Below are 27403 nucleotides of genomic sequence, written 5' to 3' on the forward strand. Positions count from 1 at the left end.
TTCCGCCTTCCTTCTTTTCTGAGTAAACACATAGTTTGTAACCATCAGGGTTGAACTCGTGTATTGTCTTCAGGACAGATGAAATGGCTGACTGCCAAATGCTGTGGAGATACTGAGCAACACACCTCAACAGACACACGTACATAAGACATGAAACCTGTTTCCTAATCATTTTCCAAAACCTCCCCAGCAGGGCCAGGTGACATTCTGCATTCTTTAGACGTATCTTCTCGTCATTAAAGTCTTACTCATCTGCTGCAATTATCTTCCATTCATTACATTACACTGTGAGACGAGATGGTTCTGACGGGCAGTTATTGAGTGAGTGGAATAAAGAGAGGCCTTTATGTGCTGCTGTTGACACTCATACTAGTAGACTAGTCGCTCTTAAAGGTGCTCTTATTATTCAGAAAAATAACATGAAAACCATTGAACTTTTAAACCATATATCTACTTAAAATTGACAAATAGTCCAGTTAGTTTTGTGCCATAAATCTATTTCCAGGGCTGTCCCAAATGTCATTTTTTTCCATTTAAAGCTTCTATTTAGGTTTACAAATGAAGCTTTGAATGTCTGTCGTTGTTTTTTATGACGCCATCACCCTAAAAAATACATTAAAAATTCTCTAACAAAATCCTCAATTTGAGTAAAGTGATAAATCAGATTAAATTAGTTAGTTCTCTTTAAATTTAACCAAGTTTCTTTCATGAATAAATGTAATTTACAGTGCTGTTAGACTGCTGCTTCACCTCTCAGTTGATACAGGTGCGTGCCTCCTTTTGTGTGCAGGAAGCGGGAGAGCAAACAGTTTTTTGACCACAGTGAAAATATTGTTCTTTAAAAGGCTAGACACTGTTTTGATGGTTTGAACTTTGGAATGGATTACATCTTACTTTTTCAATAAATTTTTCCTTGTGACTTAAAAATGCTCTGGAGTTATTGGAAATGTTTGGATCACACAACATACGCAGTCATCTCTGGAGTCCAGGGTCCCGACCACACAGAAAGCGTTTTAGCAGCTGGAGACGGCTTTTTGAAATTCTTTTTAATGAGAATGAAGCTTTTTGCTTGCTGTATTTGTGTTGCTATGCACCTCGTGTTTCTGCGCTCAAGGTGGCTGACGTTTTTGCCGGAGGGCTCTGAACTCCTCCACTCTAAGCTGAAGTTTTTCAACAGAAAAGCGCCCCAGGTTATCTCTGATTGGATGATATGAGAGGCGGGTCTTTTGTGGTGGTTGTGACAATAAGTTTACAGTTGCTAAATAATGGAGGAGAAACTGGCGGCAGCAGTTGCTGGATACCCAGTGCTATACGGCCCGACGATAGACAGCAGGTTGTCAGACTGCCCCTGAGTCATCCTAAAATATGTCCGGAAACAGCCATCATCGAGGTGAAGCTCCTGGACCAACTGGTGGTACTCCCCATGATCCACCCTCTCTTTAGGGTCTCATGTGCCCACACAGATCTCCGTTTCTTTATGTCCAACAAACTATTTGCTGACAGCCTCTCACCCTCAACCAGAGCTACAGCGAGTACCCTCTGCCTGTGCGATCGGGGCCTGACTCCACAAATAGTAGAATACTGTTAATATTGGTGTAGCCCAATGTTTATCTGCAAATGTGCAGAAATACCAGTTTAAACAGAATAAACAGACATGCAACAAAAAGTTGATTTAGAATTTGAATGCCAGTGTTATCAAAGAAGCTTTGGAGCTTCAAACTATTAAATACTTGCCTGGCTATTTCTGTTTGTGCTGTAAAGCAACAAACCAGATTTCATTTCAAATCCAACCCAGCGACACAGACATTCTCAAAAAAAATGTGAAGATGGAGAATGCTCCAGGCTGTCAGTTGTTGATGTTTAATATGAATATAGTAATTAAACTAATTAGCCTGAAAATTAAAATCCTAAAAACCCATTGATGTTGTGTTGTTATGTATAACCTACTAGTCCTCATATGCACATAAAAAAACTCATGAAATCACAGGTGCACTGAGCAGATGACAGATGTGTTGACAGGTTACAGCCTGTGTAGAGAATTCTCTTGCTTTGAGCCCTTTGCTGAGCGTGAGGAGCAGCTGCACTACAGCATAACAGCAGAAACAACATCAGGTTTTGAATGGCAGTTGACCTGTCCTTGATAAGCTTCATATACGTGCTCCACATGCAAATGTACAAGAGAGACAGAGAGAAGAAGTGCAGGGATATGAATTAGCACTTAGTAGCATGAGTGGTTTTCTCTGAAGCATCTCTTACCCAGCTCTTCTCGGAGGTTTGCCAGCTCCTGCGTCAACCCTTTCTTCTGCTTCAAGGCCTCCTCGCGCTGCACAGGAGAGAAGATGAAGAGACTTAAGTCAAACTCAAATATGAGCAGAAATTGGTGAATGCACACACACACACACACATACACACACACACACACACACTATAAAAGGTTTGGGACAACACTGCAAAACAGCGAACACTTCATGTAGTGAACTATAAAGTGAGCGGTGCATGATTGCAAAGATATCCGCCATTCTGTGTTTTAGAATTTGTACTCATCNATTGGTGAATGCACACACACACACACACATACACACACACACACACTATAAAAGGTTTGGGACAACACTGCAAAACAGCGAACACATCATGTAGTGAACTATAAACTGAGCGGTGCATGATTGCAAAGATATCCGCCATTCTGTGTTTTAGAATTTGTACTCATCACAGTTAAGTGATGCAATCAGTGACTTCAAAGATAACTACAGGACACTTTTGTAGAGGTCAGGTGAGGTTAGAGACAGGACTGTAAGTAGGAATGTTATGATACAGATTAAAGAGCTAGCGGTTTACCAAACATTAGAGAAAGCTTATGAAAGCAGATGAAGCGACCAGATCCTATCTTGTCTTAGAACAATAACAAACATCCATCATGGCTGAAAACACCCATTATACTGCTCACAGCTGCAGCTGTAACTGACCTGAAAAAGTAAAGAAATTGCTTTTAAAGGTTAACTCCAATAAAAAATTATAAGATAAGATGTTAAGATAAAGTCTGTCTCAGTGTTTTTATACTGTAACCATGCTCAGAGACATCAAGGGAAGCCCGTTATATACAGCACTTTATATATATTTCACTCTTCACATCTAACACTGTAAGGCTGCTGACACCACACCAACACACACACTTGTAAACATGTGGACCAGCACACGTGATCCTGATGAGCGTACCAAAGTGCACTGCTGCACTCCAAAGAAGAACATTATGATCCTTTACTCCCACATCTGAACAAATTAGTCTACCATAACATTCACTCTTTCCGGCATACACAGTGAAATCTGACTGCAGCCGCCTCCTCCTGTCCTGTCGCAGATGACAGGAACAACCCCCACCATTTTTTGCAAAGTAACTTAGTGAGTGCTGTGTTGTCCTGTTTGTGAAATCAGTGGCTATCCACTCTGTTTTAAGTGGGATTTTACTCACTTTTGTCAAATTCTTAAATCATTTAAGCATTAGTAATGACTGAGATGGAAAGAAGTGGGGCAAACGAACAGTTGCTTGGTTACATTAACGGGGCTTTATGTAAAATTCAGAGTGTATGAGTTGTCTCCACATGGTTCTCAACATGGAGGTGGCCGAGCCAGCAGCTAGCAGCTAACTCCATAAACAGTGCTAAACAACAGCAACAGTGCTGACAGAGCAAACAGTGCTAACCAGGGGGGAACCAGGGGACAGGTGCTAGGTTTCCACAACGATTCTGTCCTGATATCGGCAATAACTGCCGCATGAGCGCAGTACAATATGGCGACGATAAGTTAGCCAATGGGATACACACACACACAATAACATCCACATGTAGCCAGACCAGTTTACCACAACAAACCACAGAGAAGCTCGGATTACAACACACACACACAGTTAGCGTGACTTTATTCTGTGCTCAGGATGCCTTAACCCCACTACATCTTATAGCAAATAAAGGTTTGCTCCTCTATTACGCCTAAAAACACACCAAGGAGTGGCAAAGTGTGGCATGTGGGCTTTTTTCCCTTTATTTGATGGGACAGATTTAGCGTGAAAGGTGGAGAGAGAGTGGGGATGACATGCAGCGCAAGGACACAGCCTTTGTACATGGGGTGCCTGCTCTACCAGGTGAGGTAAGTGAACTTCTAATGACTAATTGCGGCCAGAAAATATGAGCAGCCAATCAGTAAACAAAGTCCTGTAACATGTTGACCTTTGTTACAAAGAATTTCTTCTCACCTGAAACATATCAACATGTCTTCTGGACACAGATCAATATAATTATTACGACAAGCTTTACTTCGCTGCTGCTTGGTGCATTTTCAGCGTTAATGCTCTGAATGTCACACACAAAAACACTGACATAGGCCTGAGCAATCTGAACAGTCTTCTAGCAAGACATTCAGCATCTATTGATGTTAATATGCTGTTAGTGAAATGTTGAGTGCTAGCTTGTAGGCTGTATCCCCCGAAAAGGGTGATTCATTTCATCAGTGGACATGGTGTCCTGCATGAACAGCAGCAATATTTTTGTTCAAATATTTGTTAAAATATAATATTTTTGTTGTTCTGAAAGCAGAACCCGCCTTAAACTGCCACCAAGAATGTCCACATGTCCTCATACAGCCTTCGCAAGATGACTACTGATCATGTCCTAACATGAATACAAATCGTCTTGGTTCACTGCTGTCATTTTTTGTGCCTTTACGATGAAGTAATAACTAAAAGTAGAATGAGCCAGAAGCAGCTGTGCATTGATGCTAGAGGAGCAGATAGCCTCTAAATAACCATTCTTGTGCCCCACAAGCCAATCATAACAGTGGGTGTTCCTCTCCCATGCAAACCAATGATCTACGACCGCCGCACACACACGAATGCACGCGTAAAATAACAGCAGCTTTACAACAGGACTAGTGGAATTTACAATGGAAAGCGAACGTTTGTGCTGCTGCATTTTTGCTTTCAAACACACACACACACACACACACACACACACACACACACACACACACACACACACACACAGAGTCATAAAGACCATCTGTTGTTGGAGGGGTCAGTAAAGTGAAAGAGCAGACACAGACGGAGGCAGCGGTGGGAATAGACAGCCGAAAGGTACAAAGACAGCTTGTCATGACAACATTTTTCTGACAGTGAAAACGTAAACTCAGAAATATGATTATTGGAGCAGTGATAGGAAGCGTTCAGGCCCTGTTGTAGCCTTTATGTCACATTTCATAACTCAACCATGACATTCATGATCCAAACCAGACGGTGTCATGTTGTTTCTGAACAGTCTGGACTGAAAAACCAACAGCTAATGTGACCAATGTGAGAAACAAGGCGGAAAACACATGCGGCTAGAATCCTGTAAAGTGACCCAGCTGTAAAATGACTTCATAATCCCTGACGTCTCCAGCGTGTTGATCACAGACCAGCAGAAGTGAAGAGAAAGAAAAGAGCAGCAGCAGATTGAAGTAAAGCAGAGCCCCATCTGTGGCAGTAAACACACACACACCTTGCGTTTCTTCTTGCGCCGATGAGGGAGGGCCTTGCTGGGCTTTGCATGGGCTTTGCTGGCCGTGGTGCCCATGCCTCGGTCAACGAAGACACACACACACACCCTTCAAAGAATGTCCTCAGTCCTTCCTCCTTCTCTAACTGATTCCCTCCCTCTGTCACTGAGGGACAACACACACTGCCAAACACACACTCTCTCTCTCAGTCCTCCTACTGAATGAGACACTCTCTGTCTACTACTGACTCAGCCACTTCTACTCCTCCCACTCTGTACCTGTTCTCCACCCTCCTTCCATCTGTTTCTCCTCCCACTGCCTGGATACTGTATGATGCAGGAATGCAAGTTATTTCTGCACCACCTTCCTTTTTTATCTTTACTCTTATCTCCCTTTCTCGTGTTCCCTACCAGTCGTTTACGCAGGAAACTGGTGTTTCTGCATTTAGCTCATGCCTCTCCTGACATTACTCATGTCCTTTCTAACTTTCTACTTATATATTTCTCTGTCTATTTAAAGTTTACATTAAAAATAACTCACACTAAATCAGTCGTATAAATTCACTCTGTGGTGAAGACAGTATATCTTTATGGCACAAACTTAAGTTTTACAGCACTGCGGAGAAGATTACAAGCTGGGACTTCTTAAATTTAGGGCAGCACTTATCTATCTTTCCCTGTTCACCACGAAACCCTGCCAGCACTCTATAACAACATTGTCTCAACACAAACATCAACACAGAAAAGACGGCATGCTGCAGAGTAATAACAAGCTCCTTCTGATGGAACCATGATGGACAATGAATAACAATCCTCATCCCTGAAGCATGATGGTTTAGTTTCTGTCTGTGTCTATTTGTTCACCTAAATTAACTAAAAACAACAAAGTTATGTTCACTTGAAAAAGGGGATTAAAGCTAATTTTAAATGTGACCCAGTATGACAGCAGTATCATTTATCAAAAAAAATATTAACATAGTGAGCTGAAGTGGCTGCGATGAGCGAATTGTGGTCCTAGTTAATAATTTTATATGCTATGAAAGTGCAGTCAGCAGCACTGCTTCTTTGTGATCAAGTTCAGTTGCAATTGTTTTAACAAATACAAATTTTTTAAAAGCATCCATGATTTTTTTTGCATGTAAAATGGCAGTTTGGTTACATTATGATTTGTGTAAGCGCTGTTCATCAGTTTATAAGTTAGTTTTATTGTTAGATGGTGTGACTTGCTACAAAACAGAGAGAAATATGTTTCAGTGTGATGTTGAAGAGGTTGTTAAATATGTGAGGTTATTTTGTTCCTGTATATTTTGACCTCTGTGAATCTTTATTGCTCCTCTGCAGCTACCGTCTATATGTGACAAAAGAACAGGAAGTGAAGCTTTTATTGTGAAACTTTCAGTTTGAGAAAATAAACAAGGACGTTTTACCGTTTGTTAATTGGCGTTGCTACTGAACCGATATGTAAAGCAGTCTCCTGTCATCATTAAAATGTGGTTAACAAAGATGAAAACAATGAAGACTAAAGATAGCCACTGCAATTTGTTAAGGACTCAAAACTTAACTTTTAGGACTTGGGACTTGAGTGCAAAGACTTGAGACTTATTTGTGTCTTCCAAAACAATGACTTGGTCGCATCTCAAATGTGACAGAGAAAAGTGACAATGAGAAATCAAAACAAACAAAAATAAATAATCTTTAGCTAATTCATTCAGTAACTTTAAAAAACAACAACTATGTAGCTTTGAATAAATTTTAATGACACTTTCTCATAGAGTTTCTGGGTAATAAATCCTTTGTACATTTACGGCTGCCAACATATGAAACACTCACAAAGTGCACAAAATAAAGAAGTCGAACTGAAAACATGAGGGTTGCAAAGGTATGTCGGTTTTAAGGTTTACCGTGATATGAAAAGTTACGGTTATCATACTGTTAACATTTTGCCGGTCTACAGTATTAAGGGCAAAAATGCAACCTGATGAAGAATCTCACCTTCATTTTTTTATTTTCATTTTACACATACGTCCATTAAAATGTTTTTAAGTTTCAATTAAACAAATCTTTTGATCAACCGAGAACACTACTGTTTTTATTACTTTAAGGGTCATTATAACTGATAATAAATAATTATGTTACACCATCTACTGTGATACTGTGATATTTTGCGAGATGGTTATCATACTGTGAAAACCTCCTAGTGTTGCAACACTAGAAACCATTACACCAGTGTGGGTCTTTCAGAGTGGAGTACACGCACCACCCACCAAAACTAAAGCCTCATTAAACCAAACAGCCCCACCCCCACCCATAGCCCACCCTGAGGGGAAAGTAGCTCCGCATCAAGTGTGCAGTTTATGCTCACCAGTCACCTTTTAAATGTGTAGGCCAGATTAGATAGCATTGGTATTCATGCTTCAGATAAAACACACATTATCTCAGACATGCATATCAAAGTGCTCCAGGGCTTAAACTGCAGCTGCTGCATTCCTCCGCCCCTCCCTCCCCTCTATTCATCACTCCCCCTTCACCTCCACTTTCCACCAGGCCATCCATCTAATCAATAACCCAGCCAGGGAGGCTCCTGCCCTGTGAACCTCTGAGAGCTCGCTCACAGCTGATCTTTACATGCTACAGTCCCACGTTTACACAATGAGCTGCTGGAAAACAGCCACAGAAATGGAGCAATTATCCTAATACACAAAACCATGCTAATCAGGCCCCGATTCAAACAGTCCATGCTGAGAGTTATGTAACAGTTAACAGTCGCACACACACTCATACGTGAGCAAGTTGTTACTGCTGATAGCAGGTTATTAAACAGATAAAGAGTTGTTTTCCCTCGGAGAGACGTGCAGGGAAGTTATATCTGTCCTGAGCCTCTCACACTAACACACACCAAGGACAAGTGTGTGCGTGTGTGTATGCGTGCGTGCCTTAGGTGTATGTACATTTTCATTATCTTCAAAGCAAGAATAGAACACAGGCCACTTTAGAAATATTTGCATGTGTTATCAGTAAAGGTTCACCTTGTACGAGCATGTGTGTGTTATTGCTGCCTTTGTCAGCACGGTCGGATATAATGATTCTACCACGGTAAGTATTAAAGGGACAGTTCACCACAAAATCAAAATTACTAACATTTTCCTCTTATATGTAGTGCTATTAATCAGTTTAGATTGTTTTGGTGTGAGATGCTGAGTGTTGGAGATATTGGCTGTAGAGATGTCTGCCCTCTCTCCAATATAATGAAACTAGATGGCACTCGGCTTGTGGTGCTCAAAGTGCCCAAAAAATACATTTGGAAAACTCAACAGCAATGTCTCTCTCCAGAAGTCATGACCTGGTTACTCAAGATAATCCACAGACCTTGTTGTGAGCAGTTTCATGTAGGAACTATTTTCTTTCTACCAAACTACACCTGCCAACCTTATCACTGTGCAGAAAGAAGTGCACATCCACTGCTAGCTCACCTAGCACCACTGTGCTACTGAACATAACAGCTCAGCCGAGTAGGGTGCCATGTTGTCTGTTCCTAGTGCTCGGACTGAGCTGGGTAAGAAAGCTTTCATGTGCTCTGCTCCTCTCACTTGGAATAACCTCCTAAAATATTTGAAGTGACCTGGTCCCTCTGCCTGATTTTAAAGCTCTCAAAAGTACAGGGATGAATGAGTCGGTTGGGTCTTGCCATTGTGTGTAGGTGCTCTGATATTTCTACGTGTTACTGTGTATCTTTTATGTGTTTTTATTGTGTTGTTGTTTAGCTGTAACTTTTTGTGTGCTGCTGTCTCGGCCAGGTCTCCCTTATAAAATAGATTGTTGATCTCAACAGGACTTACCTGGTTAAATATGGGTTAAATAAAGAAACAAAAAATAAATGTTTACATCTCATATCACAACCATGAGCCTCTTGTCCATGAGTAGATGCACGCTTCCTTCTGTGCGGCGATACGGTTGGCGGGTGTAGCTCGGCAGAAAGAAAATAGTTCCTACATGAATTGTAATGTTGACTTTTTTTTTAATACATGCTAAATAAACAAACAAACAAACTCCAAAACAGTCTAAACCGATAAATAGCAGGTAAGATTTTAGGGTAAAGTGTCCCTTTAAAGTCTCATATTTTGCTTCAATACTGTGGTTTCATAAGAATTTAATATAATTTATATCGTGAGAATTAGTGGTTAGAAGAAAGTGAAGCAGAGTCTGACTCCTGCAGTGAAAGGCAGAAATCTACACAACATGCAGCTACAAAAACAAGTGTGTACAATGAACTCAAGTGTGTGTGTGTGGTTGTAAAGTCCCCCGAGGTCTCACAGACTAAAGGCATTTGTGTTATTCTGCCTTCGCTCCCCCAGCGCCTTCCGCACGAACAACATGACAGTTCAACCAGGCAGAGTGAACGAGAAGGGAAGAAAGTTCAAAGTGACAGAACTCTATCCAAAGTGCTGAGTTCATGTACATGTATAGGTTTAAACACACACAATCACACACTGAGAAAACAGGTATAATGACAGGGTTTACACACTGGATCACTGGACAAGGTGCGCCCAGCTGAATGATAGTTATTGTGGCTGAACCAAAAAGACTCCCAGTGATGTGTGTTTGTGTGCATTAATTTTCACTTCATATTCATTATGCCCTGCAAACATGACACCACTAATCCCTGTAATCAGAGAGCAAATATTTACTGAGCAGCCTATCCATGTCCGGGACTGTATGACTGACACATCCTGGTGCCTGAACGGACCAATCAGAAGTCTTCAGCTCATGAGAAACCAGCCCACTACAGTATAAACTGACTCAGTGATGTTTAACCCCCTTAACAGAAGTGTTTAGAGACTAGAGCAACAAATACCTGCGCCTTTTATTGGAATTATTTAATTCACTTTTCTTGGATGTACCTGTCATCACTTCAGTGGAGATACTTTATGCGTCAGCCAAAGGAAGACGAGTAAGAAGTGTGTTTATACCAGGAATTAATAAGAGTGTTATATTCAAAAACATCAAATCAGAGTTTGTAAAAACAACATAAGTGTTTGCGCCACAGAGCCACACATGAGAGAGCATGCCTCTTGAGAAGTGTCATACAGGCTCATACCGCTCACACGCACTCACAAATCCATCAGCACATCAGTGTCAAACGGCAGCAGGATGTTTCAGTGGCATCATGTGTTGTTGTTGTTAATGGCAGCTGGGTGTGGACTCAGACAAGCCTCTCCCTGCTTAACGCTTCCTACTAAAAACAGCCATTACTCCGCTCCTCCTCTACAAGCATCCCAACCAGCACCTTAAAAACAGCAACACCGTCATATCACCGACAACTGTGCGGGATGCTTTAATTATAGGCTGTGGGTGCTTTGCTCTAAAATGCCAAAGGGGAAGGATGGTGTGCTGATAACTGATAGTTTCCCCTCATTTGCCCCCTTGGAGCTGCACTAGACCGTATTGTATTTACATGTACAAACACATCCACCTTATCTGCCTTTAAAGTGGTGCACCAGACACACTGTAGAGCCACCATAGTTACCAGAAAGTGTGGGGGAACTCTCGCTAACAGGAGGTACGATACTGGCTGCATCCAAAAATATTTTCATTAAACAGAAGATCCCATCTAGAGAAAACTAAAGTCAATAATGAGGCTGAATCTCCTACGATACAGCCACAGTAGACAGAAAGGGACACCATTTTTTATGTTCTCATTATAAAGACTTAAACTACCGCGCTGGTGCCGTGGAGCTCCAGTGAGACATAACATAAATAACAGATAACAATCCAGTCACCAGAATGAAAGGTTGGCATTGCACATTTCTGCAAACCACAGATTCGTTACATTTGCATGTTATTATGTGGTGGACACCTTAAATTTTACGCTTCAACAACGTGTGGTTAGGTTTAGGCACAAAAACCACTTGGTTATGTTTGGAAAAGATCATGTTTTGGCTTTTTGGGACATAATTACTGCAGGAAAAGCAGAAACGGGTTGTTTGTAGGTCTCAAACAGTGGTGTGCAGCTTGACAGACGTTTCACCCAGGTGTCACACCATCCACTGTCCCCTCCCTCCTGATGCCAAAGTCAGCTCATATACTGTCACTTTGAAAATGTTGATATTATACGTATGAAACATACAAATGTAATGTATTCAAGGTTTGCAAATTATTGTGATTACTGTGTCAGGAAACTTGAGAAGAATCTCCTCATTAAAGCTGAACACAGCTAGACCTTGCAAGCTAGCTACGATGTTTATAAGGCGGTGACTAATGTTGGCCTCTACTGATTATGTTAAAGTCACAATGAAAAAATGAAACCCCCAAATTTCCTTCCAACTTACTCTTAGTTTTTTGAAAGCAGGTCACAGTTGTGATCTGAAGGATTTTGGAGACACTAACAAAATCAGAGGGTGTATCGTTGTGAGCAAACCAGATATGCTCCATTGAGTCCTGTTTTCGTTTAACTTGTAGAAAGAAGCAATTAACACTCTTATGCCCCTAAATGCTCTCCACGTTTCAGCCCTTAGATTTATAACTAGAGACAGCTATAGCACTCATCATAGTTTTCTATATCCTTCTCTTTCTATTAGAAAGGACTTTTTAAAATTGGCTGTTTTATGTCGTTATTAATGTACTCAGGTCTCTTGTGAAAATGAGATTGCGATCTCACCAGAATTGACCTGATTAAATAAAGGTTTATATATATTACTTGTCCTGGTATTAATGTCAGCTGGACAACAAGCTGAGTCAAATCTGTTGTTTACGTGCACTGACTGTCGCATCTTTACCAAGGTCTCTCATTGCCCCCAGTATATAAAAGTTTACACTTCACATTTATCCTGTAAAGTACGAACTCTACTGGTTCATTTCATTATAAAATAAAAACATTTCCTGGCCATATCTGCAGTGTGGTCAATATGCAAATCAAGCAGCTTGGGCTGATTTCCTGCTTGGCCTTTCTTACCAACACGTCTGAAAATCTCTATTAAAGTATTTCTCCGAGCTTTCCTAATTACCCAAACATTATCACGCACCGCAGCACTGGACGACTGCCATTTTTATTTGTCACACAGCCTGAAGCTTTCACTCCACAGCAGGTGATGTGAGCGTTTTTTCAGTGTTTGGTAAGCGCAGAAATAAGTGAAGTACCTCAGTGAAGAGATGCTGGATGACTGTAGCCAGAGCCTCCACTCTCTTATTCCCCTGGACGAGTAGCTTCCTCAGCTGGATGATGGCTTGGTTCTTCTTCTCCGCCTGCTCTTTGCTCTGGTTCTGTTTAGCTGTGACCATCCGCTCGGCCACAGCCGCCCCGGCTGCTGCTGGCTTGGGTGCATTCTGCAGGCGAGATACTGCTTTGGGGCTGGATCGTGACCCAGTTTTTGCTTTGGACCCAAGAGCAGGGGCTCCGGTGGTGCCTGACCCAGTGTTGGTGGTATCAGTGGCAGGCGCTGGGAGAGCTGTTGGTACTGGTGTATTACCATTCACCACGTCCGGTACCTGTGAGTAAAAAATACCACATAGCATTCTAAATAAAGATATTAAATCAGAAGACCTGATTTTGAGCGAAATATATTTATGAAAAACATAAAAACTGAAGTAAATGTCCTCAAATGAACCCATATACATTTGATTTATCATCATGTCTGCACACTTATAAAATGCTGAATGACAACTTGTCCACATGAGAAGAAGAATGTAGTCAAGAAACACAAATATAAAGAGCAAGATGACTTTATATTATGGTTAAATGTGGATGCTCCTACCCTCTGTGGCTAATTGACTGCTTAATCAACTTTTATCTACCTCAAAAATGCCTGTATTTTGCCCGTGACTGAGCTGAATGTGCGTCCTAAAGCTCAAAACTTTAAAAAAGAAGAGGACGTACCAGGTCAGGCGGAGGTTGCTGCTTCTTCTGGTTGTTCCCTCCTGCAGGAGCTGCTACCTGCGAGCTGCTGTTGGTGTTTGTGGGTCTTGCCGGCGCCTCCCGGGGCTTGTTTTTGTCCACTGCAAGAGAACGGCGACTTCTTAGTGTGCGGGTGGCAGGCGCAACATTCAACATGGTGTCCACACACATGCAGAATACTCACTCAGCCCCATTAACAAAGAGTAAAGCCCCACAGCGCAGCAGGGTCACAACATAAAACTACACTCACTCACCCTCTGAACACAATAACAACCAAATACATGTGTGTAAAAGAAAACAGAGGAAAAGTGTATGAACACACACAATGTCGGCCCGTCTGGACTCGACCACTACAACATCAAAACACAGAAAACATATAAACACAGCCCACACACACACACATACACATACACTCGTCTCATACGTTTGCTCTGGTCTGGTAAATGAGAATACGCCCTGCTGACTGTAGAGACTGATGCATCATGGGATTGCGTGGTAATGATGGCAAATGTGTGTGTGTGCGTGATGGGCCCTGGGTGTGCATTACGGAGTGCATTACCAGAGAAAAAGCTATTAGAGAGAGACAGAGAGATCAACACACGTCTTTTCTGTCTCCTCCTCTGCTCTCTTTCTCTCTCATCTCCTCCATCCTTCCCTGCACTTATTGGCAGTCTGTCAGCTCCACTGCCGTCAGAGCTGCATACTGATTGGAAATAAATCTCAGCGTGCTTCAGTCTGGGGAAATAAACCTTTATACAGTCATCAGCAACACTAACACCACTGTCAGTAATCACATACTTGCAAAACTCACACTTAGACTGAGCTCCAATCTCATCTGACCAGGCTTTAACCTCTGGGGCTAAAAAATGAGGCTAATGTCTAAGTGGAATTTAGGAAGAGCAGAAGAAATGTCCGCTTGTCACCAGGCTACCTTATACAATGTAAAATGCCATAGACTTGTGCTAATGATGTTAGCATCTGTTTGGAAAACGTGTTTAGCATGAGACAGTTGTTTTGTCAGTGAACCTTGTGAGTTGTAATGGAGCCAAATTTTGTAACGTCACCTTTGTTAAATGTTGCTGTTGTCCCTGGCTTCATATGAGTAGAGAGAAGTCCACTAGATGCTAGGCTAATTCATACAATGTGAAATGCCATAGGCTTGTGCTAAAAACATTAGCATGTCGTATTTGTGAGGAAAATGTGTCCAGATAAAGACAAGTGTTTGTCTGTGAATTCTGTGAGTTATAGTGAAGCTGCTTTGTGTACATGAGTTTGAAATGGTCTCCATTAAGCCATGTTTAATGTGTGTTTAAAGTGTGTTTCAGGTGTGTCAACTAAACTTAACAACACTTCACAGAAACCTCCGCCACCAACTAGTGTTTTGGAGGTGTAACTGCAGAGCGACGCAGACACCACTGCTCAAGTGCTCACAACGGCCTACAGTCTATGACAACGGCGTAGGGTCTCCAACACAGTATAAATCCCCCTTAAAAGTGCCAAAGTGCCAAAAACTGCACTTCCTTTAATGGCCACCTGAGACTGGCTCAATCCCCTTAGAACCCCCCCATAAAATGCACAGCTAACAGTGGCGATAAACGTGTTTACAGCCTGATACAAAAACTGTTTTGGTCTCTATGGCTAATTTTAATCTTCTTCTTTAATCTTTGTATATAACTCAACCGTTTTAAGGATTAAAGTTGGGCATAATTAAGGGAGCGGCTGCTTTGAGTGACAGACTGTGGTCTACGCCTCGCAAACAGCCTGTGTGTCAGATCCAAACACTCGCTCCTCCGCAGCGCCATCCTCTCGTCCAGATTCAGAGTGATTCTTTATTGTCCTCTAAAGAAGAAATTTGCTTTCACAGGCTGTACACAATCAAACACTTAACGAGTAGGTAAACCTCAGAGTTTTGGCTTTAGTGCCTCTAACCTGGAAATTTAAAAAAAATGCCTTGACCATTTCAGCCACATGCCTCAGATCAGCCAACAGCAAAACTGAATTGCAACAGCTTGGTTTCAACGGCTAGAGTGCTGTTTCTATTCTTGTTTCTAACACTATATGTATCTTAATCTCAGGTTGATTTTTATCCAACTAGAAAAACCAATAACCTTTGCCTTGCTATTGTTATTGCTGAAGCCATTGTGTCATGAATATGTTCTATCTTATAATTACGTTTTATTTTTATTTATTTATTTTTTTTTTCTGTTTGTTTTTTTCATAATAGTGTCTTTTAGCAGATAGCAATTATTCTCTGTTTTGTGCCCAGGCACTACAGATGAAAATTAGCTTATGGCCTTCTCTGGTGCAGCTAAGTTGATGTGCACTGTCCCTGTTAAATTAACTGATAAGATATAAACTGGTTTTCACTACAGTTTATGGGTTTAGTTACGCTTTAAAAAAACACCCAAATATGGTCACTTCTGGCTCCAAAAAAACCCCCCAAAAAACAAGATGGTAACAACCAAAATGCCAAACTGGAGTCTTTAAAACTGGAGTCCACAAACCACTGGATGATGTCTCGGTGGCTATGTCCATTATTTTACACAGTCTATGCATCTGACAGTCTCTCCTTGCCCACTGACAACACAGCTTCCTGTGACAAATCACACTTGCAACAGAGATGTGAGGTGCAAAAAGCCTGTAAATAATTCAGTATTCCCCAGCAGACTTTGGTGTGACGTCACATATGTTTTCCGTGCAGACGTGCAGTCACTGAGCCAGTAATACAGTGCTACCTGCAGGACCATGAGTGTTGTGTTATCTGAATTTTAATGCTTTGAAAATGAGTATTTTTTCTGAATCCTGGGATTAATGAGTTGAAAATTTCACTCTCAAATTTTAGTCTCATCAGGAGCAAAATTCAGTTGGTCTTAGCTGAAACTGTCACAAAAGGTATTGTGAGATTTCAATGGATGACATTGTTTGGTAAAGTGATGTTTTATTCTTGTTGAGTGAAAAATGATGCACCGAATTTACCTTTAAAATCTAATTCAAATGCTCCTAGACTCATATAGGTCTGTACTCTGCAAATAGACTTGAGGTAACTTCCTTAAAGATACTGCCACCTACTGGCAGCCACTGAGCAGAACATGCTGGTCTGTTTGAATGTTTCTCATCAGAGTGTGTGGGAGAGGAACAAGAAAGGTCAAACATAATTGAAATGGATTGGACTGCTGAACACTTGCGTATGGGAGCGATTGGGGGGAAATCATTAGCACACACTGACAGCTAAAAGCTGTAAAACACGAACTCGATTTAATCTATGAGTCATCGTCGGCAGCATCTAACGACAGAAGCAAACATCCTGATGAGAGTGCAACCACCTGCTGCTGCGGTCTTACAGTGAGACACTGAAGGACAAGCAGGAGCGGTGACACTTATTAGATGTGTGTGTCTGACTTTTTATAGTTTAGCTGATCAGCTCAAATTTAAAACAACGATTAACATATTTATATTTATATTCATAAAGATCTGAATATAACACCAGTATCAGCAGGACAGAATGTTCCGATCATTATTCCAGTGTGTGGAAAATGTTTGTGGGTGTAGAAATATGAAGGGAGGTGAGAACATTTTGTAGTGCAAGGGAGCAGTTGCTAAGACAACACATCTCATGTTGAGTGTCTGCCTCCTGTTGCAATGTGTGACGGGTCTGTGTGAGTGTGTTGGAGATGATGTTTTGTACCTGGGTTCTGCCAGGCAGTCATGCAGAGCTGCTGAGCCCAGACTGAGAGAGAAACAACACGGTTAGCATGCACGTCACGTTACAGAAGCACAGCGGACGGGAAAGGACAATCCCTGCGTTGTCATGAGAGTCTCCTCCAGTACACAGTAAGATGACCTTCATAACATATGATGAGATAAGAGAATCATCATATGAATTATTGGAAGGCTGTGTGACAAATAAAGATGTGATGATAAAGATGAGATGCACTGAAAAATTTGACAGTCACATACCTTTGTGAAGCTGTTTTATCAGTTTGATAGGCATCACCATCATGTCAGCCATCTCATTTGTACCAGTCTCATGATCACTCAGTGGGATTGTCTGCTGTGCATTTAATCACAATATAATCGAGGGGAAACCAGTGAGGGACTGGGGAGGATTTTGGAAGTGGAGGAATGAAAACACTGGAGAAGCAGTGGGGGCTTTGTGTCGACCTGTTTTTAAAACAACAGCAAATATGTCATGTCTTCTCTCTAAAATAGCGACTGTGTTCAACCACCTGCCAGATTATTTCACTTTGGCTTGGAAAAAATAACCTCCTTCACTTGGTGGTTTTACACAGCCGTCCAATCACAGTGGAGGAGGGGTGGGACAAATACCCCAAAGACCAACCGTCACATTGCTGAACATCAAAAGCAACAACGGAGAAGAGAGATCTTCTGTGATGGCCGTGCCCACAGCAACACACAAAAGTTATCTAAAGTCACTTCCTGGTTGGAGCTGGGCAAAAGATGGGGCTGATTTTATGCAGAAGGCCATCCCATGGACTGCAACAACAGCTATGACATCATGGCGGGAATAGGGGTTTCTCTGTGTTAGTCTCAGTTAATTTTAGTCTAAGTTCTCCCCTTTGTGTTTAAGTTGGTCTGATCCACGACTATATATGTTGCTCCATCATCTCATTTTGTTCGGTCTGTTTGTTGAGTTCATGTCTAGTTTTGTTAGCCTTTTTTTGCAGAGTTATGTTTGGCTGACCTCTTTTAAGGGCCCTGTAACTCAAACTTTGTTATCTTTAGTCATTTGCTTTGTAAAATTTAGTTTTTGAGAAATAAACCCACCTGTTTTTGAGCTTTAAATCTGTGTTTTTGTGCTTTGACTGCTTGGTCCATGACAACATCTCAGATGAAAATACAGTGTGTCCCTTATTGTGCCTCATTGTCCTTCTTTGTTCTGCATTAAACAGTGAATAAGTATTTAATTTGCTTTAAAACTGTGTCAGCTTATTCATTTAAAAAGCAGCAGCATAATAGCTGAGAGTTTATTTATGAAGCACTAAAATCAAAACAAATGAAGTAATTTGCAAAAACAATAAAAATGTTGGTGTTAGCTACCGCATATCATCCTGTTGAGCCACCCTTAATCACCACAAGGGAAATTTGTTCACAGTGACAGCCCTAGTTTAATGACAAAGTCGAGTCGTGTTTCAGTGTCAGTATGAGTTCGTTAACAGCTGGGTTAGGATGTTTGTCACTGCTGATTTGTTAGCTCTTGCTAAATGGGCAGACACTGAATTGACCGTCCTCCATCTGGCGTGGAGTCAGCACGGTCCAGAATCAGACCCACAGGGCAAGGACTTAATGCAGGTATCATTTGATTGGAGACGTTTCAAAAGTACTTGGTACTTGAGTGAGTGTGGGGGCAGAAGTGAACAAATAAACAGTGAAACAATCAAGTTGTCCTTTGTGTTATTTAATAAAGTGATATAACAGAATAATAAGAGTAACAGCAGTCACCTGGAGTGTCCTCCGTAGGTCTGACAAAGCAGAATAGATTCAGCCACATAATATAATTGAAACTTTGAGGAGCAGAAGCAAAGAGGGGAAGGCCTCCAGTTCACTGATAACTGTCATGGGAAGAGCTAACAAAATGTGTTCAATGACACAGTTCACTTCAGGTATGAAGAAAGGGAATATTACATGCCCATTGGTGGTGATGACAAATGTTGTTCCTACATAGAGCAGGCTCTAGTGTTGTGGGCGCATCTTTAATAAGATCCCTCATTAACACAAACTCAGACAAGTCCTCGATAAATTGGACCAGCTGAGGCAGAAAACTGAGTTTACTGTACGGCCACCCGGAGCTGGCCAAATTAAACATCACAGACGCAGACAGATTAGTGCTGGATTATTGTCTATGTGTGTTTGCAGGACAAAAAAAGTGTGCCAGTGAAGCATGGAAGAGGGACGGCTCACCACATACACACACTACATGTAGTTGTAGCAGTCCTAATCTCCTTAATCTGTCACTCAAATGGATAGAAATATAATCCATCCCTTTTTATGAAGAGGGAGATTCCAACAGAGGTTTGATTAGGGCGGGTATTTTGAACTTTGACTTCACTGGGCTGGATTTTCCTAGAGATTAAATTGGCATCCCATAATCAACCACATCAAGCACAGCAATTAGCTTACAACAGTTATCTCCTGACACATTGAAGGAGGACTGCACGGCTGGAGTGCTGATGATCAGCCATCAGGTACAATTATAGATCCATATCGTCTGTACACTGGAGATTCAGCTTCCACATGCCTGTTGCCATGGAAACAAGTGGGCAGAACATGTCACGGTTTGTACCATGTCCACTTTTTGACCCATTTACATGCAAACTAGACCATCTGGTCACCTAGCAACAACCTGCGTGTCCATTTTGTCCACCTGTCTAACAATCATGTCATCAATCATGACGACAGACGGCTTGATGTTTTTACTCTCCGTCCACGTGTGTCAGATCAGCTGAACCGTGAGAGCTCTTGTTATTTCTCAGCTGTACAAAAAGATGTTGAATGCAGCAGAGACGGGGAAACCTCAGCGGAGGCACCACTGACCACTGACAAACTGACAGACAGATGGACTTCACCGCACAATGATAACTGGTTTCTATCCAAGTATATCTATGCATATTGTCTTGTACTGAATTTAAAAGAAAATGCACTGAAGAGGCAGTGTTGGCAATTCTGGCAATGACCTGTCTATTGTCACTATAAACGATGATGCAAAAAAACAAGGAACATTGATAATAGTGACGGATTAAGCGGGATTTGTTGAACTGACGATGTACCTACCATGTAGGTACATCGTCAGTTCAACATGGTAGAAACCGTGTAGCTGCGTACCCTACCCTGTAGCCTTCAGCTGAAACAAGGCTTTTATTTACTTTTGTTTCACAGATAAGAAACAATAAACTGTGATCACAATACGCCCCCACAAATAAGTCTTTTGTGTGATTTATCCTGACTTTATATGAGAAGATGAAATTTGAACAGGCTTATGCTAAATACGTTAGCATAATATTGTTGCTACGTTAGCATGATATTGTTGCTATTAAGCCATGTTTTATGTGCGTTTTTGGTGTGTTAGTTAAATCTATCAGTCTTTACTACACTACAGAAATTCAAAATGGCATAGAAACTCCACCACCACCTAGTGTTTTGGAGGTGTAACTGCAACACACCACTGTACAACCATTGGCGGCAGAGTAGCTCAGTTCATAGGGACCTGGCTTGGGAACCGGAGTGTCGCCGGTACAAGTCCCTGTATGTACCAAGTATGGAGCGTGGACTGGCAGCTGGAGAGGCGCCACCTTGCCGCCTGGGCACTGCCGAGGTGCTCCTGAGCAAGGCACTGAACCCCCAACTCCTCAGGGTGTCTGTCAAAGGCAGCCCCCTCAGTCTGACATCTCTCCATTTAATGCATGTATAGGTCCTTTTTGGGCCTGTGTGTATATAATATAAAAAAAATGAATTTCTCCTTGGGGATTAATAAAGTATATCTTCTTCTTCTTAAATATAAAGGTTCAGAATGGCGTAGGCCAATGGTGTAGGCTACAGCTTACACTTTGTGTAGAGCCTACACACAACTATGAATTTGCCTTTACAAAGGCAGATTTGGAGATTTTAAGTGTTAAAACATCCAGCTCAGCTGAGGACGCCGTTGCTTACATCTTGCGCTGTCACGAGCATAAGCCTCTCGTTCATGAGTAGATGCACACTTCCTTCTGCGCAGTGATAAAGTTGGCGAGTATAGTTCTTTAGAAAGTGAAAATAGTTCCTACTTGAAACTGCTCTCAACAAAATCTGTGAATTATCTTGAGTAACCGGGTCATGATTTCTGGGAACAAACATTGCTGTTGTATTTCTTTGGCGCTTTGAGCACCATAAACCAAGTGCCAACACTCGAAAACTCACACCAAAACAATCTAGATTGATAAATAGCACTACAGGTAAGAGGAGAAATATGTATTTTTAATTTGGAGGTGAACTTTCCCTTTAATGCTCTGACTATCACATGTAGCTCCATTAAAAATGTTTTTTTGTTCTTATTACTCTTAACAAAAACACATTTTTGGTGACACTTGAAAGGTTTTCTACATTTGGTTTGGCAGTTGGATAGAAACATCCAGTAGCCCTGCATGACCTTATGAATTGGTAACACTGCAGCGGAGAGTATCTAACCAGTTAGTCAGAGATCATAAAACTAAAGTTATAGCAAACCACAGGAGAGATCTTTGAATGATTATCGTCATATAGGTGAGCCAAACCACTTCATTGGCAATGCATCCCACTGAGAGAAACCGAAGAGTCAAAAACCACATGTTAAGTAAAAGAGGCCAAAAATAGAAATTCTAGCTTGAAAATAATACCCTGCTCGTCATTAAAGAAGAGGTTAAACAACTGCTGCGACATTAATGCAAAGATCAATTTAACCGCTTCAACCACCGGCTGTTTTTGGAGTGAAACATAAAGCAGTATTTGGACTCGGAGGCAAAAACTGTTTAAAACAACTGTTAGTCATTTCACATGAGGTTTCCAGATCAGATGCAGCACCAGATGTGCACATGGCTGCCCTTGATCTCCACGGAGAACATCTCTACCTAGTTTTATAAATATAAAAGAATACTGCAGCCTAAATCTACTGTACATCTCTGCTGAGCCTGTGGGAATATTCCACTCCAGCAGATACAACCTCTAATGTCCTCATCTGCCACCACATTAGGGAAAAAAACAACAACCTCCACATCAGATTAAAGCTTGCACGACTAGCCAGCCTCAGCTGAACCGTTGTGCAGCGTGCTCGAGTGTCTCTGCTGAGTGTGTGCGGATGTGCACATGTGGTGACTAAAGCCTGCTCTAACCTACATTTCAGTGCAGCAGGGAAGTGGGTTTGTGGAGCTCAGACTGAGAAAACACACTGCAGCCAAACACGTGCTGCCGCGCTCAGATGGGCCAGCAGGGATACACACAGTACAAGCCAGAGAGGAAGAGAGCTGGAGGAGGAAAGGGAGCAGCGTGTTCTCAAATGAGGAAAAACACTGTCTGCAGAACACGAGCTGATTTGTAGATAATTTGCTGCCGAACATGAAAAAACATGCAGATCATTTGGAGAGTTTAAATGGATAAAGATGATTTGTCAAAGATGATGAGAGAATTAGTGAGTAATTTAGCCAAGACACATGAAAGAAATTAATGCTTCAGAGTAAGCCCAGTGGCCTAATGATACTGGCAGGCGCACAAGGCAAAACCCACGTGAAGCTGCTGAAGAAGTCAGACTTGGAGAAACATTAGCTTAGCTTCTCTGCTCCTTGTAGTAAGCAAAACACATTAAGGTTTAATTCTCCGGTGTCTTTGTGGATTATTATCTCAGCTCTTAATTTAAGGCTATTCTCCTTCTTGTTTTAATCAGTTCATATGCACATATGTAATGTAAAAAAAAACACACTAACAGCTTAACTGATGTGTTTAAATATCCAGCTCTAGTTCACTGCATTATTTTGTGTTCAGCTCAGTTCACAGGGCTAACGCAGAAGACAAAGCAACACTAACACTAAGAAGGAAACTTCTCTCTAACATAATGCCAACACTGGGCCTCACTTACAAACAGTCCGTTCACACAAATATGTGCTTAAAAGGATAGTTTGCTGATTTTCAACCAGCTCTGTGTCATAACAATGTGGGCAGTACGTGTAAATGAACTGTGGTAAACACAAAAAGTGTAGAAGTGGATCAAGAGAGTGACCCACCCCTTTTTTCTCTCACCGTCTCCCTCTCTCAAACTCAGATCAGACAGTAAAACTAACCAGTGCCGATCAAATATAAACCAAGACTCTGTTACTGCATTGCCTGTTTGTCACCTAAAATATTTTCAGACACATATTTAAGCTCACGGTTTAACTACAATTTTAAATCGTTTGATACCAGCTGCCCACCATATTGTTTCCTGCAGAAAAATGACAAAACTTACACTGTGTTACCCACCAGCAGGAGCGTTTATTGCTCCGGTGTGGTGCAGTGCATTCTGGTAGTTGTAGGTTTCTACCTCAACTACCAGAGCAAAAGTGTATCCCACAGGCCCTTTCCTGTTTTCTCTGGTCATGTTGCACCAATGAAAAGTATTTACGTCTTTCCACTACATAGGCAGCCCAGTTTCATAAATAGATCATCTTTCCAGGGGTGAAATACTTCTTTAAATCAGGGTTACAAACATTTTGCGTACTGGGATTCATCAATATCTTTTTACCTGAATTTGCTCGTCCTCTGCAAACAAATTTAGAACTGCAATAAACAGTTCAATGGGCTGCTTCACAGGGACTGCACCCACAGAAGATACTGGAGCACATGATTCACTTAAATATTTAATAAGGTGCAAGAACTACTAACATTATGATGCGCACTGAATCTTCATCAGAGTCAAACAGTCATAGTACAGATTGAAAAAATTAAATAACCTCCTCCAAACAAAGAACAATCTCTCATTGGAGAATCAGGACCAATACAGTGACAGCACTGAATAAAAAACTCTTTTAATTCTGCCTGAAACCATGAGTATGCACAAATGATGAAGGCCTGGCTGTCTTAGGAAATTTACACACACACTTTTTAACTAAAGGCATAGCATAGTAAATCTACATTAATTTAAAAAAGGCTTCAACAGACAACAGTATTTAAAAACCTTAATTTACTTATGCATTTGCCAAATGCAGCCTATTGAACAATTATGAAATTAACGCCCTTGAATCCTCATCAATTATTGTGATAATTAAAATTTTTAATTACACTATAATCTGCAATGTGACAAAGGCATAAAATAATTAGCAAGAAGGAAAAAAATTAGTTTAAAACCTATTATCTGTGATACAGTTGGGTGGTAATTTATTCATCACTCGTTTTCAATGCACTAAAAATACATCAGTTACGAGTAGCAGCACTGGTTGAAGAGAAGCAGACCTGGGCTGGTGTGACAACGGCACCATTTTCTCCATGATACAACTTGGGGAAAACATATTTCCTTATATAGAGAAATGGGGACGTGGCAGTTTGCTGATTACAAATAGCGGGCACGCACCTGTTAGTTCAGAATGATTCTGATTCACTAATATGCGCTTGGTGGTGAGAACAAAATTGGCTGGTATGCATGTGTCATGAATCCACTGGTAATTTTGCATGCACACTTATTCTGTGTGGAAAGTAAGAACATTTCTGGGCACATGAGGGTCATTACGTCTCGTTTGCTTGGCAGGCTGAACCCAAAGAGAGTTCTTTACAAGACACCCTCTCTGTCTCTCTCCTGTATGCAAGAAACAAACACCATTAACAGTGAGGACGGACTTTCTGCCACAAATAGAGCGCACTCTTAACGGCTGAATAACTAAAAGCCAGATGCAGCTATTTCAGGTTTGTGTATGTGTATGTGAGTCACGTGGTTGGTGCCCCTCTAAGCGTGGGTATCACGGCTAAAAGGAGCCCACAGCCACGGCTATTCATCACGCCACTGCTCAAGCACTCGTGCAGAAAGCTTCCAAACACACACACACACACACAGACTCATGTACACACACTTGTGTTGAGACAAATGACGACCCTATTGTAACCCTATACATCCATGGCGGCTGTGGTAGCCAGCGTGCACAATACTGAAAGCCCCCACGGTGGTGGAGAGAGGGGAGGCAACAATGGCTGCCAACACCGTGTAGGAAAACAGGAGGAGCCGGACCAAGAGGAGGAGGAGGAGGGGAGGGTGTGAGAGGGTGAAGTGGCCTTTGAGGCTGATCTGGGGTCAGGCTTGCCATCCCATGACTAAAGATTAAGCTAAAAGAAATGGCCAAGAAAGCTGAACCTTACGCTCTATTCAAAGGCAACCTCACCCGTCAGCTTAAGAGGAGGACGATGGATTGCAATGAGGGGTTAAATATACGAAAAAGGGTGATTGGTAGACAATATTAATAAAATAAGATAAACAATAAAACACAATGCACAGACAGGTGGATTTGTTTTGGCACACCTGCTTTCAAAATCTGTGATTCTTTGAGTTTTAATCAGAAATGGGGCAGCCAATGAAGATGAAGATTCAAACAGTGACTTTCAGGGACATATGAGTAGTCTTGAACACAATTAGCTCCTTGCTAGGGTGTGGTAGCATCCCACCTATAACCCCACCCAGCCATGTGCATCAATGGTGGAGGAAGAACTGATGGAGGATGAGGATTTTCTAGCACTCTGAGCACATGGTAAAGAGTGAGATGATGGGAAAATGGATGGATGGATGGATGGATGGATGGATGGATGGATGGATGGATGGATGGATGGATGGATGGGGTCACAGATGGTTTGGAGGTTCCTGTCACAATGCAGTGATCAACCTGTTGGCCTGAGACATGCGTTGATCAACTCTTGGAAAGACAGATGTATTACAATAATTTAAAAATCGATGGTTGGACGAAGGGAGGACGAGGAGGGGGGAGAGTGGCGTACGTATCCAGACCTGCGTGGAAGACCATGGTGTTCTTCCTGCATCCCGACAGCAGCTGAAGGTTTCGGAAAAGTCCTTTGGCCGTCAGCTTCACGTGGAAGTTGGACAGCGACAGTCTGGGAGACCATAACATCGTCTCTGTTTGTCGTCCAACTCTCTTCAAGATTCGACTGATGTTTCTGGGTTGGATCCTCTTTTCGTGTCGGAACTTTTCAGCACTTTCTCTGCTCCTCTAGACGGTCAAATTGACCCAGATTTTTTTCTCCTTGGGGTCCAAATTCCCAGTGTTGCCTGTCTGACCTGTTTACTATTGTCACCTATTTTCACGAAATTATCGCCTTTTAATTTCCGATGCACAATAGTTGCTTCAAACTGAAGTCCCAACTCTCTGGTAAAACTCTTCCTCTTTTTGTCTTCAAGTTGAGAAGTAAGTAATAAATAAGTCCACACGAAAAAGACAGCAAAGACTTAGAGATTGTTGCTGCTGGAATTTGCGCCTTGCTTCTCCACGACGGCCACGTGGAGATCAGAGAAAGGACAAAAACAGGAATTTAAAGGGGCAGAATTTTGACTGGGTACAGAGTGTAACAGAAGCATTAAAAAAACAAAGACGAAAAAAAAGGGGAGTCCGTTAATCCGCCAGCTGCCCTTCATCCATTTAAAGCCGAGGAGTCGCCACTGCACAACAAAAAAATAAAAACTGAAGGTTTCTGTAGCCTGGCCAATAAAAGAAGAGAAAATGGCGCCAAAAATAGCTGTGTGCTTCACGGTTGTCCAGGTGGTAGTGAATCATCCAACGATAAAAGATGGAGAGAGAGGTAGTACTCGTGTGTGTGTCAGGGAGGAGAGAAAATCCTCGATGCGGTGATGATTAGTAGTCCATCGCTGCTGCTGCTACACGCAAAACACACAGCGACCGTCCCACTGAAGCACGCCACAGAGGTGTGTGTGTGTGTGTGTCTACTGTCACAGAATGTAGCTCTCCTTCACACACACATGCCGAGTGGTCGGACAAAGACAAGCATCAACACACTCCCTCTATTTTACTGCTGTTTGCAAAGCTCTGTGAAGCCAGTATACACACACAGTCACACACACACAGAGGGAGGGATGCTGCAGGGGAGGAGGGGGAGGGGGAGTGGGTGGGATTTGAATAATTTGTCTCCACTGCTTACTCGCTCCCTTGCTCCCTTGCTCCCTTGCTCCCTTGCTCCCTTTATCATTATTTTTCAGGTCTCACGTCCTCTCTCCGTCTCCAGTTGAATGTCAGGGATGAAAATGTCAGAGATGAATCATGTCAAGGTTAAATGTGATGAAAGGACCACTATAAAGAGGAAACACACTGAGGGTAGGAGGCGGGCTGCGTCTCTTCATCTCTCAGTGGCAGGTGTTCTATTAAAACTTCAACCAAACACAGACGTCTTTGTTTCGCGTGCACACACACACACACACACACACACACACACACACACACACACACACACACACACACACACACACACTTTATATGCAGCTAAGCCT

The 27403-nt window shown here is 41.9% G+C and overlaps 1 protein-coding gene across 2 annotated transcripts in view; it reads right to left on the reverse strand.

Moving 5' to 3' along the window:
• The window catches only part of LOC126391008 (microtubule-associated tumor suppressor 1 homolog), an 82520-nt gene that overhangs the window by 13320 nt on the left and 41797 nt on the right, over positions 1-27403 (reverse strand). For both annotated transcript variants that reach the window (XM_050045570.1, XM_050045569.1), the window contains exons 8-10: positions 13396-13514; positions 12660-13007; positions 2257-2323 (exon numbers count right to left, since the gene is read on the reverse strand). In XM_050045570.1, the coding sequence (XP_049901527.1) occupies positions 2257-2323; positions 12660-13007; positions 13396-13514 (534 nt within the window). The remainder of the gene's footprint in view (positions 1-2256; positions 2324-12659; positions 13008-13395; positions 13515-27403) is intronic.

Source organism: Epinephelus moara, chromosome 5 (genome assembly GCF_006386435.1).
Source record: "Epinephelus moara isolate mb chromosome 5, YSFRI_EMoa_1.0, whole genome shotgun sequence".
Classification (NCBI taxonomy): Eukaryota; Metazoa; Chordata; class Actinopteri; order Perciformes; family Serranidae; genus Epinephelus; species Epinephelus moara.